General features: G+C 48.8%; 1 protein-coding gene across 1 annotated transcript in view; it reads left to right on the forward strand.

Moving 5' to 3' along the window:
* The window catches only part of LOC135907652 (chymotrypsin-1-like), a 79,706-nt gene that overhangs the window by 39,372 nt on the left and 24,872 nt on the right, over positions 1-15,462 (forward strand). The window contains exon 4 of the mRNA XM_065439347.2: positions 14,081-14,190. Coding sequence (XP_065295419.1) covers positions 14,081-14,190 — 110 coding nt within the window. The remainder of the gene's footprint in view (positions 1-14,080; positions 14,191-15,462) is intronic.

Genomic DNA, 15,462 nt, shown 5'->3' on the forward strand with positions numbered 1-15,462 from the left:
CAACGGAGGCCAGCAGCGAAGATATGCGGTTGACGGTATGCTGAGCAGCACAACGACTATCCGGGAGCAGTGCAACGAGCCCTGTGTGATGACTGGTTGCCTGCAGCGGAACGACTGCGCTGAATTCTTGGCTGCGAGGTTTGGTGAGTGCGGGACTTTCTTCTTCTGAGTTTTGCCAGGCTTTTGTTAGTGTCAGAAACAGAGCTGGTAATTGTGGTTGTCGTTGCTGCCGGGTTAGTTGCGGCAAGACAATAGTAGGCAGTAGAGAAAGCAGCATTCAGAGCAGCCATGGATTTGAAGTCGTTGCGCAAACCGAAATTGTTGGAGCTTGCAAGAGAGTTGGGTCTGGATGTCTCAGACAAACTCAGAAAACCAGAACTGCTAAGGGTTATTCTTGAGTTAGGAGCTGAGGATGACGAGCTGTCGGAATGCCTTGAGACCATTGAGGAGAGGGAGACTGCAAAAAGACAGGAGCGCGAACTTAAAGAGCAAAAAGATGAGCTTGAACGTAAAGAACAAGAGAAAGAAAAAGAGCGAGAGCAACAAGAGAAAGAAAAAGAGCGTGACCGTCAACACGCTTTGGAAATGAAGCGTCTCGAGGTAGAGATGGAACGCGCTCGTAATGGAAGTCAGGCACACGGTGCAGGAGAACGAGTATTGTTTAAAATGACTGACCTGATGCGGCCGTTTAAGCTTGGAGAGGACATTGGTTTGTTCCTGATTAACTTTGAGCGAACGTGCGAGAAGCAGGGGTTCTCTCGGGAAACGTGGCCACAGCGCTTGCTCACTTTGTTACCCGGCGAGGCGGCCGACGTAGTCGCTCGCTTGGAGAGAGAGGAGGCAGAGGATTTCGACAAAGTGAAATCGAGTCTGCTAAAAAAGTACAGGCTGTCAGCGGAGGCGTTCCGTCGGAAGTTTCGAGAAAATGAGAAGGGCAAAAGTGAGTCATATACAGAGTTTGCCTACAGGCTAATGTCAAACATGCAGGAGTGGCTCAAAGAAGAGAAAGCGTTTGGTGACCACGAGAAAGTTCTGCAGTGTTTCGGGCTAGAACAGTTTTATAGTCGGTTACCTGAGAACGTGCGGTACTGGGTCTTGGATAGGCCAGACGTTAGTACGGTGGCTAGAGCCGCTGAGCTAGCCGAAGAGTTTGTGACGCGTCGGGCTCGCGGAGCTAAGGACGGTCAAAAGGGTGAATTTGGCTCCAAGTTTGAGAGGCCGAAGTTCACGCCCATGAGAGCAAAGGGGGACACACGTAGTGCGGATGCGAGTGAAAGCATTCCGACCGAACGTAAGGAGACGGCGGCAGCCGAAGCCGAACGCAGAAAGCGGTTCGAGACGAGGCAAGCGCGCGTGTGTTATACGTGCCAGAAGCCGGGTCACTTTTCGGCGCAGTGTCCGGAAACAAAAACAAAAGTAGTGTTTTTGTCATTATGCAGCACTGACGAGAACATGAAGCTTCTCGAGCCTTACATGCGAGACCTCCTCGTGAACGGGAAAGAGTGCCGAGTGCTTCGCGATTCCGCAGCTACGATGGATGTAGTTCACCCCTCTTACGTAGAACCCGATATGTTCACGGGCGAGTGCGCATGGATCAAACAAGCCGTGGAAGCTCATAGCGTGTGTCTGCCCGTAGCAAAAGTGCTTATTGAAGGTCCTTTCGGAGCACTTGAGACGGAGGCGGCGGTGTCATATATGCTGCCACCCCAGTACCCGTACCTATTTTCTAACAGGTCCGATCACCTCCTGCGCGAGAAGGGGCTTTTGTTTGGTGAGGCTAGCGTTCAGGCCTTAACCAGATCGAAGGTTCGGGAGCTCGCTGCAAAGGCGGTAGTTGCGGGGCCGACGTTGTCGAACGATGAGAAAGGGTCAGAGGTGCAGCAAGCTGATATTCAGAGCACGCCCGAGCTGAATAAAACTGAGTCTGTAGCGTTAAAGGCACTAGATACTGGAGAGGAAATGCCCGATGCGGGAAAGTTAGAAGAGCTATCTGCAGATTTGCTCGTCGCGCCTACGTCAGACGGACTTAATAGGTTGCTAAAAGTCAGCCGGTCGGCTTTGATAGCCGAGCAAAAGAAGGATGGCAGCCTAGAAAACATACGCTGCATTGTCAAGGAAGGTGCCGCCAAGAAAAATGCTCGCTTTGTGGAAAGAGGTGGGGTCCTGTACCGGAAGTATATAGACCGCAGGGGAGTGGAGTTCGATCAGCTGATCGTGCCTCAGTGCTATCGTCAGGATCTGTTGCGCTTGTCGCATGGGGGTTCGTGGTCCGGACACCTAGGAGTTAAGAAAACTAAGGACCGTCTCTTGCAAGAGTACTATTGGCCAGGGTGTTTTCGGGACGCAGACCACTTTGTGAAGACATGCGACGCCTGTCAGCGGGTGGGCAAACCAGGGGACAAATCGAGGGCGCCGTTGAAGTTGGTACCTATCATTACGGAGCCTTTTAGACGGCTCGTTATTGATACAGTGGGACCTCTGCCGGTAACAGCCACGGGGTACAGACACATTTTGACTGTGATCTGCCCAGCGACAAAGTTCCCTGAAGCAGTGCCGCTTAAAGAACTCAGCTCAGTTGAGATAGTCAATGCACTACTGTCCATATTTGCGCGAGTTGGTTTTCCTGCGGAAATCCAATCAGATCAGGGCACAGTGTTTACTAGCGCTTTGACGACAGCCTTTCTCGAAAGGTGCGGGGTAAAGCTGCTACACAGCTCAGTGCACCACCCCCAGTCGAATTCCGTTGAGAAGCTCCACTCCGTCATGAAGCGCGTGTTGAGAGCATTGTGTTTTGAACATCAAACTGACTGGGAGCTGTGTCTGCCTGGGGCGATGTTTGCATTACGGACCGCGCCGCATGCGGCTACGGGGTTTTCGCCAGCTGAGCTGGTGTACGGTCGCTCCCTACGGTCTCCTATTCGCATGCTTCGAGAATCGTGGGAAGGCAAGGGCGACGACCCAGTCGTGGTGGAGTACGTGCTTAAGCTCCTCGAACGCTTAAGAAGGGCACAGGAGTTGTCAGGTGAAGCAATGGCAAAGGCCCAGCAGAAGGCCAAAGTTTATTATGATCGGACAGCCCGGGCCCGTCGTTTTGAGGTGGGCGATGAGGTCATGACATTGCGCACATCGCTAAAAAACAAACTCGACGTGCAGTGGGAGGGCCCAGCACAAATTGTTCAAAAACTGTCGGACGTTAACTACGTGGTGAGTCTGCCAGGACAACGGAAAGCACAGCAAGTTTACCACTGTAATCTGCTCAAACCCTATAAGCAACGGGAAGCAGTAGTGTGTATGATGGTAAACGCTCCCGAAGAGCTTCCGGTCGAGCTTCCGGGACTAGGCTCAGTGACGAACAGGGAAGACACCGATCAAGTCATTAGTGACTTAATCAGTAAAGCACCGCTGTCGCCTGAGCAGAAAACCGAACTGCGCCAGCTCTTACAAGAGTTTCAAGGTCAGTTCTCTGAGAGGCCTGGTAGGACTTCTGTCCTCACCCATGATATAGAACTTACCTCCCCAGAGCCAGTACGATCCAAGGCGTACCGGGTGTCACCCCGCCAGCACGATATTATGGAGGCTGAGGTAAAGAAGATGCTACAGCTCGGTGTTATTGAGGCGGGTGAGAGTGATTATACCTCCCCTTTGATTTTAGTTGAGGTACCGGGCAAGGAACCTCGTCCTTGTGTCGACTACCGCAGGCTAAATTCCATAACTAAAGATCAAATTTATCCGATCCCTAACATCGAGGAGCGCCTTGAGAAAGTTAGTAGCGCTCAGTTTATTTCCACCCTAGATCTTGTCAGGGGTTATTGGCAGGTTCCACTTACAGAAGAGGCTAGTAGGTATGCGGCGTTCATTTCACCAATGGGAACATTCCGTCCTAAAGTGTTGAGTTTTGGTTTGAAGAACGCGCCATACTGTTTTTCAAGCCTCATGGATAAAGTGTTGCGGGGACAGCAAGAATTCGCTTTACCGTATTTAGACGACGTAGCGATATTCTCCGCATCCTGGTCTGAGCATATGGCACACTTGCGGGCAGTGCTAACCCGCCTGCGCGAAGCGGGCTTGACAGTCAAGGCTCCCAAGTGCCAGTTAGCACAGGCCGAGGTTGTCTACCTTGGTCACGTGATTGGTCGGGGTCGTCGCCGCCCGTCTGAAATAAAGGTGGCCGCTGTGCGAGACTTTCCGCAACCGCGCACGAAGACCGATATTCGGTCGTTCTTAGGTGTCGCCGGCTACTATCAGAGGTACATCCCCAGGTACTCTGATATCGGGGCTCCCGTGACGGATGCTCTAAGAAAGACAGAGCCGCAAACAGTCGTCTGGGACGAGACCAAGGAAAGAGCTTTTAACGCCCTAAAGAGCGCCCTAACAAGCCAGCCTGTGCTACGATCGCCCGACTACACCAAAGGGTTCGTTGTTCAGTGCGATGCTAGTGAGCGAGGCATGGGCGTTGTACTGTGCCAACGGGAAAATGGAGAAGTAGAACACCCCGTCCTTTATGCTAGTCGTAAGCTGACCAGCCGTGAGCAGGCGTACAGCGCCACCGAGAAAGAGTGTGCGTGTCTCGTGTGGGCCGTTCAGAAATTGTCATGCTACCTAGCCGGCTCGAGGTTTATCATTGAGACGGATCACTGCCCTCTCCAATGGCTGCAGACCATCTCTCCCAAAAATGGCCGCCTCCTGCGCTGGAGCCTCGCTTTGCAACAATATTCCTTTGAGGTGCGTTACAAAAAGGGGAGTCTCAACGGTAACGCCGATGGCTTAAGTCGAAGCCCCTAACGTGGGAATCAGCCTCAAAATTGTTTGTTATTGATGTTTTTCTTCCTGAGGCAGGATTTTTAACATATTGCTTTTGTGTAGTGTTTCAAAGTGATGATGTGCTTTCTAGTGCAATTTTCCAATTTGTGGACGCGTTCTGAGTGCTGCTAGACTACTGTAAGGAACTAGGCAGTAGTATTAAAGGGGAAAGAGCCTGGCATGGCTTAGTGAGGGTTGTGCCGTGCTTGCTGACTGAGCGGCTGAGTTTCGGCGTAGTTCTAACGCTTGCTGGGAACGAGAGAAAAATGAGAACTCTCCCGAAGTCACTTTGCAGTGTCCTCTGTGAACCTGAACGTGAGAACGAGGCCTTCTCGGTGCGCTGCGCTCAAGAAACGCCGAGGGACGACCGACTTCGGTTATGAGCATCATCGAGCGACATCCCTCCGGACAGCGGATGCAGTCCCCTGACCATCGGGATCTCCCTCCCCCGGCGGGGCGGTCTGTTACGTTTCGCCTACGACGCGCGGTAAAGCCAGCGCGGATGCAACGTACGCCGGAGCTTCGTTCCAAGCGGCGGACATTTTGGCCCGTTCGGAGCGGCCGCGAGCGCGCCCCGCCGAGCGCGTCCCGGCATGTTCAGTGCCACGTGTCTTTGTGTGTGCGTGTGTGTGTGTGTGCCCACGCTTGTCAAAGCGCGGCAGCCGGGGAGAGGAGCTCCCCCAGTGTGAAGCGAGGAGGTCTGTCCGGCGCCGGCCCGGCTGATGCGTCACCTCCTTGTCCCAACGTGTCTATCAGTCCGTCCGTCGCCGCTGTCACGTGGTGTCGTCCCATGACCTTCCCTCTTGCTCTCAACTCCGAGAGTATAAGAGCAGCTGCCCCCGGACGCCAGGAGAGAGGCTCCGATTTCTTCTGTTGAGTAACGTGCTCTCCCGTCTCTCTACTTCGGTCGACCTGACCGCCCGCTCTTTGCGATGCTAGAATAAACAAGTTGTTCTGTTAGCAGTCGCCTCATGCTTTGCTGGGACCTTCGGATGCTTCCAGTGTGCCCCAGGCCGCCAGGCCAACGCTACCCTTGGGGCTTGCGACCCAGTTGCAATAACGGGCGTCAGTACTGAGGTTCCAACAGCCGGTGCCATCGGTGCGGATCAAACAATGCCCAACCTAACTATAATACACAAGAGCAGTGCTGCAAATCCGAAAGCACTGAATGACTCAGGTCCGGCTCGCCTGGCCACTTCGAAATAAAGCACTGGACACCGAGCATTTCTAGGTCCGCCATTGTCTCACAGGTGGAACAGGTGTGCAAACCACAATACAAATTTACTCAAGTGTGGACGCGCATGCAGCACGGCCAGTGCGCACCTGCTGTATCCACGTCGACATCAGTCGCAGTGTAAGCGAGTGCCCCATTCGCACTAGGCAACAGCCGCGAAGTCATGTTTAAGCTGGATGCGGGCGTACTAAGGAAAAAGAAGATTGAGCGAGTGCTGAAAATGAAAAACTGATTAGGTACCACTCGGGCAATGGGCGTTGATATCGCCTGCTTTTGACGACGCCGCCGGAGCCGTAGGTTCCGGCCTTTTGTGACCTTGATCGCAAAGCGTTAGGGGAAAGCGAAAGTTCTAAACGTTCTAATAGCATAATGGTTCTAATCGTTCATAATGGCATCGAATGCTTCACCCTCTCCTGCGAAGCTTCTCACATTTCCCTTCCAAACTACCTGTATCGTGCAGCAGAGGCGCGAAGAGCGGACACAGCTTTAGGAGGGAAATGGGAAGCACGGGACATAGAGGAGGTGCATGTATGGCGCCGTACATGTAGACTGAACGGCGGTGGTGCTTGATTTGCCCGCGGTGCGACGGCTTCGGACTGGTACCATGCAGGGGCGTATGTGCCGAATGTGCGTGCGCGCGTGAGCGAAAGAGGAGGTGCGATTACCCTGAGGATGCAACGTAGATCGAAGTCTAGTGCTGTCAACAACGTAGCGCCCACGTGATTCCATGCGCACCGCTCTGCGAAAAATTTGAGGTAGCCATAGTCTCCACAATTCTTGCAATGCTTTTATTCTTTAGAAATTGATGTTACGTGGGAAAAATAATCAGAACTCACTCAGACTCACTCAAAACTTTAATTGTTGCTTAGTGCTCGTGTTCAGCCGGGTTCACTAGGGGTCACACTCACCAGAATTCTTCTCAGCGGGACTCACTAAGCACAGAACTCACGGGTTAGTTTGAGTATGAGTGAGTCGACTCATGAGTGAGTTTTGCCGACCGATGCAATAAACTAATAGACAATGTCTAAAAAGTCCTACGATGCGTCAGTATTTCTTAAGCTAAGCTACATGTGCTTCTACAATCCTGAAATGTAGTCAGTCGCAGAAATGAGAGAATAACAAACACCCAACACCAAGAAGAAAAGGTAAGCAGGTGGTAAACCGTGCTTGTGCTCGGTTGGCAACCTTACTCGTGAGGAGATAACAAGATGAGAAGGATAGTCGGTGTGCACATGCTCGCACCTGAATGTTCACCCTCGTACAATCACACGAGGTCGACAACCCATTGGTATTCAGGACGCGCATTACTGCCTTGTTGGCCTCTCGAATGCGCACCGGATGGCTTCCGCCGAGGTCACACGATACTTTGCTTCCGAGAAGGGTCAGTAGTCTGAATGGTTACACGTACGCAGAGCACGGCGTTTAAAGTGGAAGCGTGGACAGTGGACACAGAATTTGTTGTATATTTGCGTCACGCCCGCAAGAATGGCATGCGGCGCTATTAGTCGCTAAGACATGTGCCCGGAACTGTATACTTAAGCTTTGGAGAGAACAGTGATGCTGGGCAGGTCGTGTAAGTAATCCTTGCTCAGTCTCAAACCATTTCACTAACAAGCATATGTTGTAGATCATTAGAAGATACCATATAGCCCACCATCATAACATTTCTAAGAAAACACGATTTATTCTTTAGCAATAAGCATGGTGCCCTTCGTGCTAGTTCTTGGGAAGCTCAACTGTTTGAATCGGTAACTGATCTGCACGAGGTCGTTGCATGGTGCAGTAAATTAAAATAACGCTACGTTCATTCATTTTGTAAAATTATTTAAGATCCCGCACATTCGATTAATAGGGAAGCTACCCAGTCTTAAGAAAAACAGTACGATTATAAAAGGATAGCTAATTTTTTAAGCAACCGAGGCCAACCAGTCTACGTGAACTGGTGCTCATCTTCACTTTCGCATATAAAATCTGGCGTACTGCAGGGCTCAGGCCTGGGTCCAACCTTATTTCTAATCTATAACAGCAACATACGAAACACTGCATTTTCTACTATCACGTTATTGGCAGACGACTGTATTATCTGGTGATGAATTATTAGCACCGAAGATTACTCATTACGTTTAGACCTCGACAAGCTCGCCTTTTGGTGTTAGCACTTCAAACTAAAGCCATGACGTTCACGAGAGGACATAACCTGGGACAGAGCTGCCAATTGAAGGAATCCTTGATCAGAAGGAATCCACATTTGACTATCTCGGAGTTCATTTATCGTTTGATTTTTCTTGCAACAAAGAAGCTAATACCAAAACCAGTAACGCATCTGAAACTATTAGCATAAACTACGCTTCATCGGTCAAAGGTAGAATACGCCTCCATCATTTCAAAGGGAGAATACGCCTTCACCATTTCCAATCCGCATCAAACGTATCTGGTCGATAAACTCAAAGAAATACACAATAAAGCAGCAAGGGAGGAGGAGTACATTTTAATGAAGAGAAAGGAGGAGAGGTCGGCCTGGAGAGCGTGTCTCCAGCCTGCTACTCCTCACTGGGGAAATGGGCAGTGGGAAATACAGGGAAAGGTAGGTGGCGGGTGATTATCTTATGGTACAATGAGATACTATATACACGTTGTCCAATATGCGGATACGCAACAACAGCGTGACAGATATCAAGGAATCGCTTTCATTGGCCGCCCTTCATAATCACACATAGCAATGACTCTGTTGTCCCATTTTCATGCTCTTCATTAAAGAAATCCCTGTTCCTCAAATCTCACACCAATGCAGTTCATTGCATTTTTCAGCGTTTTGATCACCCGTGTAATGCAAAACCCGTTTTTTGCGCGCAATAACCTGTATCGTCATTCACAACTTCTTTTGGCAATGTAGCATTTCAATAAATTACCAAAGGGCATTGTATCTGTCACTAATCATGATGCTTTTTTAACGAGTCGAAGCTGTGCCGAAATCCTAAATGTGTGATTATGTTAGTGTTCATGTTTATTTGCATATTGTCTTATTTCCTGTGTACAATTATGCCACTGTACCTAAATAATGTTCGTTTTTTGCACGTTAGTTATTGCAACTGACTCCCCCTCCAACGTAATTCCCGAATAGGCCTTCAGGCTTTATTAATAAATAAATATGAATCAATAGAGATCATGATCGGTAGCTTATCAGGGTGACAAAACGGAGGTCGAGAGAAGGAATGCGCTGCGTAAGGCAGTCGAGAATGAAGCGGCATGTTGAGAAGGCGAATTTTGCTGCAGCAGGATACGTTCCGCTGACCCAAGGCCAGAGTAACCGGAAGTCGCTTGGGCAGGCCTTGGTAATGCCGCGGGGGCACAAACAGTCTGAGCGCGAGGACATCTGTAAATTTGAATTAGGAAGGAACAGCGCCAATGAGACGAACACAAGAGGGGAGAACGACACAGGACAAGCGCCAACTTCATCTAACTTTATTCACCGAAAATTCAGCAAATATAGGAAAAACACAGACATGCGCACTATGACCATCATGCGTCATCTGCCAAACCGCTCCAGATATGACATTTCACTTTTGAAGAGGGTCACGGAAGTATCACTTACACAGTTTTTTCCTCTTTTCTTTATATGGAATGCTTCTAAAACCTCACGTGCCTTAGTTTCCCTACTTCTGCCAAGAATCTTTATCGCTCCGAAGCGTGGTTCACACTTCTTGCAGTACTGGCATTGTCTTTGTGGTGAATGTTCTGCCGCTTGGTCACACACGGTGCAAGTTGCGCAATGTTGCGAAAGATGCGCCCCTCCTTCTTTCAGCGACCTCACATGTTCAGCAGCACGGTCGTTCACGCATCTGCCCGTTTGGCCCACATAGGTTTTCCCGCACGTCAAAGGTATTTCATATACCACACCGGTGCAGCACTTTACAAACTGCTTTCCGTGTTTTTTGGTGCAGTTGCTCCTCGTACCCTCGCTCGCGACGCGGGCGCAGAGCTGAGCTTGTTTTCGAGGAGCCGAAAACACGACTGGGACGCCGTGTCTGTTTGCCACCTTTTTTCATATTGTGGGCTATCCTATGTACATACGGAACCACTTCCGGCTTTGCAGCTAGTCTTTCTTGTGCGCACGGTCTCTTGACCATGGCACCTTTGATATTTTGCAAGATCCCTTCAGCCACTGCTGTGATAACCGTGCTTGGGAACCCCGCCGTAACCAACCTATCAACCTGCTTGTCAAAGCTCGCACGCATTGCGTGGTGACACGATTTCATGAGAGCAGACTCAAGGCAAAGTTTTGCAATCGAGCGTTTTACGGTTTTTGAATGCGCCGACGCATAAGGAAGAAGCTCCTTTTGTGCTCTAGGTGCGTACTGCCAACATACATGATCTACACCCAATGTAATGTTAATGTCTAAAAACTGTATTCGCCCCTGCAAGGGTAGCTCATGTGTGAAAACCAACCCCCTTCCCTCCTCTTTAAAGCTGTCTAGGACAGTGCTTACACCATCTGTGTAAGTCAACACGTTCAGTTTGTTAAAAACAATTAAAAAATCGTCAACATACCTGAACACTTTCAGTACACCCTTTCCTGTTAAAATTGGCTCCAAGGCGCTGTCAATACTGGTTAAGAAAATGTTAGTAAGTACCAGGGCTACGCAGGATCCAATACAAATCCCTTGTCTTTGTCGATAAAACTTGTTCTCGAAAGAGAGAAACGTCACATCAAGGTAAAATTCTAGCATTCTCATAAAATTGTGTATTGACACGCCAGAGGAGTTCTGGAACTCTACTGCACCGTTACATTCTATAGCTTCTCTGACAGAACGAAATAAGGCAACGTGGGGCACAGAGTAAAACAAGTCTTCAACATCTACTGAGAACACATAACCAATGGAAGTACCTTCCTCACGAAACCTAACAACTTCTTTTGAACTCTTTGTGGCGTACGGATCTTGAACTTTAAGGGATGTAAGGTGCTTTTGAAGAAACTTGCTTAACACAATCTGCCAAGTTCCATTTTCGCTGACCACTGTTCTGAATGGTACAGACATCTTGTGCGTCTTGGCCGTAAAGAACACGGAGAGGGCATTCCTTTTGCTGTTACCAATGTCATTGGCCAGCCTGCTCAGCTCTAATTCTTTGCACATCGCAGCCGCCTTGCCTTTCACTCGCGTCGCACCAGCTTTCAGAGGGATGAAGTTCTTCGCAATTGCTTCGCCGGCTCTTTTTTGAAACTCTTCCTCGGTGAGCACCACGAGCCCTCCATCCTTGTCAGCTTGAAGAAGCCGGAGTCTATTCTTCCTGAAATACGACACGACTTTTCCCATCGAATCTTTGCTAGGCAACGTGGTAGTGCTGGTCGTAGATCTTATAAGCGTATCCACGCCATCCAGTAGGCATCTTTCACGGTTTTCTTCTAACGCCTTTCCTGCTATGCGTCTATTAAGCGCCAGGAACTCATGCGCTTCTATCAGAGGCTCATGGCTGAATTTCGGACCTTTGTTCAACACATGCCTGACATCGTTGGGAAGATCAACGTCTCCGATAACCGTCACCAGCCTTTCCGGGGGCTTCTTATCCTTCTTCGGAGAAGACAACTGTAAACACTGGTTCAGTGTCTGAGCCCACCAAAACTCAGTCATACTTCCTATAAGGCGTCGAATTGCACGAAGCTTCTTCTCCGCCTGCCATCCCGTATCCACCTTGTAACAAATCGCTCGCAGATGGTCTTCACATCTTCTAATCTGCCGCCACAACTCTGCTTTCAAGAACCTGCAGATGCGTTTTAGCAGCCCGACGGGTGGTCGCATGTAACCAAAAAGGGCACTCACGTCCGCTGGAACGAGTCCCTTTCGAAGGCAAAACGAAACATATCTTGCACGGCATGTTGATACAACGATGATGGAAACGATGGCATTCAGTTGAAAATCCGACGAAAGGTTGTCACATAAGAAAGGGCCCTGTGTTTTCGAAACATAGTTCAGGAGAACATTCATTTGGGCTAGATGGTGCATACTTGAATTAGGAAGGAACAGCGCCAATGAGACGAACACAAGAGGGGAGAACGACACAGGACAAGCGCCAACTTCATCTAACTTTATTCACCGAAAATTCAGCAAATATAGGAAAAACACAGACATGCGCACTATGACCATCATGCGTCATCTGCCAAACCGCTCCAGATATGACATAGTTCAAGATCCGTACGTCACAAAGAGTTCAAAAGAAGTTGTTAGGTTTCTTGAGGAAGGTACTTCCATTGGTTATGTGTTCTCAGTAGATGTTGAAGACTTGTTTTACTCTGTGCCCCACGTTGCCTTATTTCGTTCTGTCAGAGAAGCTATAGAATGTAACGGTGCAGTAGAGTTCCAGAACACCTCTGGCGTGTCAATAGACAATTTTATGAGAATACTAGAATTTTACCTTGATGTGACGTTTCTCTCTTTCGAGAACAAGTTTTATCGACAAAGACAAGGGATTTGTATTGGATCCTGCGTAGCCCCGGTACTTACTAACATTTTCTTAACCTGTATTGACAGCGCCTTGGAGCCAATTTTAACAGGAAAGGGTGTACTGAAAGTGTTCAGGTATGTTGACGATTTTTAATTGTTTTTAACAAACTGAACGTGTTGACTTACACAGATGGTGTAAGCACTGTCCTAGACAGCTTTAAAGAGGAAGGAAGGGGGTTGGTTTTCACACATGAGCTACCCTTGCAGGGGCGAATACAGTTTTTAGACATTAACATTACATTGGGTGTAGATCATGTATGTTGGCAGTACGCACCTAGAGCACAAAAGGAGCTTCTTCCTTATGCGTCGGCGCATTCAAAAACCGTAAAACGCTCGATTGCAAAACTTTGCCTTGAGTCTGCTCTCATGAAATCGTGTCACCACGCAATGCGTGCGAGCTTTGACAAGCAGGTTGATAGGTTAGTTACGGCGGGGTTCCCAAGCACGGTTATCACAGCAGTGGCTGAAGTGATCTTGCAAAATATCAAAGGTGCCATGGTCAAGAGACCGTGCGCACAAGAAAGACTAGCTGCAAAGCCGGAAGTGGTTCCGTATGTACATAGGATAGCCCACAATATGAAAAAGGTGGCAAACAGACACGGCGTCCCAGTCGTGTTTTCGGCTCCTCGAAAACAAGCTCAGCTCTGCGCCCGCGTCGCGAGCGAGGGTACGAGGAGCAACTGCACCAAAAGACACGGAAAGCAGTTTGTAAAGTGCTGCACCGGTGTGGTATATGAAATACCTTTGACGTGCGGGAAAACCTATGTGGGCCAAACGGGCAGATGCGTGAACGACCGTGCCGCTGAACATGTGAGGTCGCTGAAAGAAGGAGGTGCGCATCTTTCGCAACATTGCGCAACTTGCACCGTGTGTGACCAAGCGGCAGAACATTCACCACAAAGACAATGCCAGTACTGCAAGAAGTGTGAACCACGGTTCGGAGCGATAAAGATTCTTGGCAGAAGTAGGGAAACTAAGGCACGTGAGGTTTTAGAAGCATTCCATATAAAGAAAAGAGGAAAAAACTGTGTAAGTGATACTTCCGTGACCCTCTTCAAAAGTGAAATGTCATATCTGGAGCGGTTTGGCAGATGACGCATGATGGTCATAGTGCGCATGTCTGTGTTTTTCCTATATTTGCTGAATTTTCGGTTAATAAAGTTAGATGAAGTTGGCGCTTGTCCTGTGTCGTTCTCCCCTCTTGTGTTCGTCTCATTGGCGCTGTTCCTTCCTAATTCAAGTATGCACCATCTAGCCCAAATGAATGTTCTCCTGAACATCTGTAAAGCACAAGGCACGCGGCACCGCTGACCACGCAGACTTCCAGATTGTCTTCGATGCAGACGGAGCCTGTTAGATGGAACTTCTAGTCGTCAGGCGCGCCAGATACCGCAGAAGTTGTCACAGATGTTTGGTGGCCAGTTTCATATTCAAGCGCTGTTTTATGGTGGCACGTCTTACCTTAAAACTAAAGCATGCTCGAAAAATGATTTGCCTTTGTGTGGTATTACGCGAAAAAACAATGCATGTCGCCTTTTTTCTTCTGTAGGTTCAAGTTAAGGGCATATCTGATCTTTCATCGAATCTTGCATCCCATTGCGGCGGGAGCATCATTACAAGGAACCTTATTCTGACTGCGGCGCACTGCTTGTTTGCAAAGTGAGTCCTTTAAAGTGCTTCTGTACTTGATAGAAACAGCAACCTGACTGAATTAGTAGGTTAACGTCTTCGAAGACGAAGTACAAAGCAGACTATGTGAACAAAGAATCAGAGAACACGAGCGCTGATTCATGACTAAATATTTAAATGAGGAGACGAGATAATACCGAACACAAATGAATCACGTAGCACTTGCCAGATGTGCAAGGTGCATCAGCAAATTATGCCGCCAATAAATTTTCCTTTTTTTTATGCAAGCTGTTAAATGTCTCGACTGTATCGCGGTTTATTTATTTATTTTTTTTTCTTTAAATTTCGGAACAAAATTTTAGTTTGATCAAACACGGTTCGGTTCCGAAATAAAAAGGCAAACAGACTATCAGGTAACTGAGGCTTATAATATGTGCAAACATTCTACCTCACGTGTAAGTTAAGCTGCTAAACTACGCGCTTGTGCTTTTTCTTGCACTTAAAATATTTTTCGCACTGGATACCGTCTCGCACCGCTTCATACTGGAGTCTGTGGCAGGCCTCGGCCTCGGCCAGAGATTTCAGGAGTACGTACGCTCCTTCCTAAAAGACAGAGAAGCCCGACTGCGAGTCTCGAACCTTAAGTCGGACCCCTACGCGCTGGGCTCCGTCGGAACACCACAAGGCTCAGTCATCTCTCCATTACTATTTAACATAGTGATGAAGGGACTTGCAGACAAACTACGACACATCCCAAACGTAAACTGCGCACTATACGCAGATGACATTACCATCTGGAGCCCGGGAGGCTCCCTGGGAGACATGGAGCAGGCATTACAGTCTGCCCTTGATGCCACGGAAGAGTACCTTCTAAACACAGGAATGAAACTATCCTCAAAGAAATCGGAACTATTACTATTTCGAAAGTCTTGCCAAGGAGTCCGCCACCTAACACCTCTAGACGAACTTCCGCTCGCACTACACACAAGAGACGGACAACAGATTCCGCGAGTCAACCACATACGCATTCTTGGGCTCCTAATCGAATCCACCGGATGCCACGGACACACGATCAAATTCTTAACCGCCAAAACCGAAAACATGATCAGACTCATCCACAGAGTCTCGGGGCGCAGGAAGGGTCTCCGCGAAGATAACCTTCTGCGCGTATACCACGCGTTCCTTATGAGTCACATTAATTACGTCGCCTCTGCCCACAACTGGACGAAACTAGAAACTCATGCGCAAAAGCATCAAACAGGTCTTGGGATTTCCACAAAGAGCAAGTACAGCAAAGGTTGA

Source organism: Dermacentor albipictus, chromosome 10 (assembly GCF_038994185.2).
Source record: "Dermacentor albipictus isolate Rhodes 1998 colony chromosome 10, USDA_Dalb.pri_finalv2, whole genome shotgun sequence".
NCBI classification, from domain to species: domain Eukaryota; kingdom Metazoa; phylum Arthropoda; class Arachnida; order Ixodida; family Ixodidae; genus Dermacentor; species Dermacentor albipictus.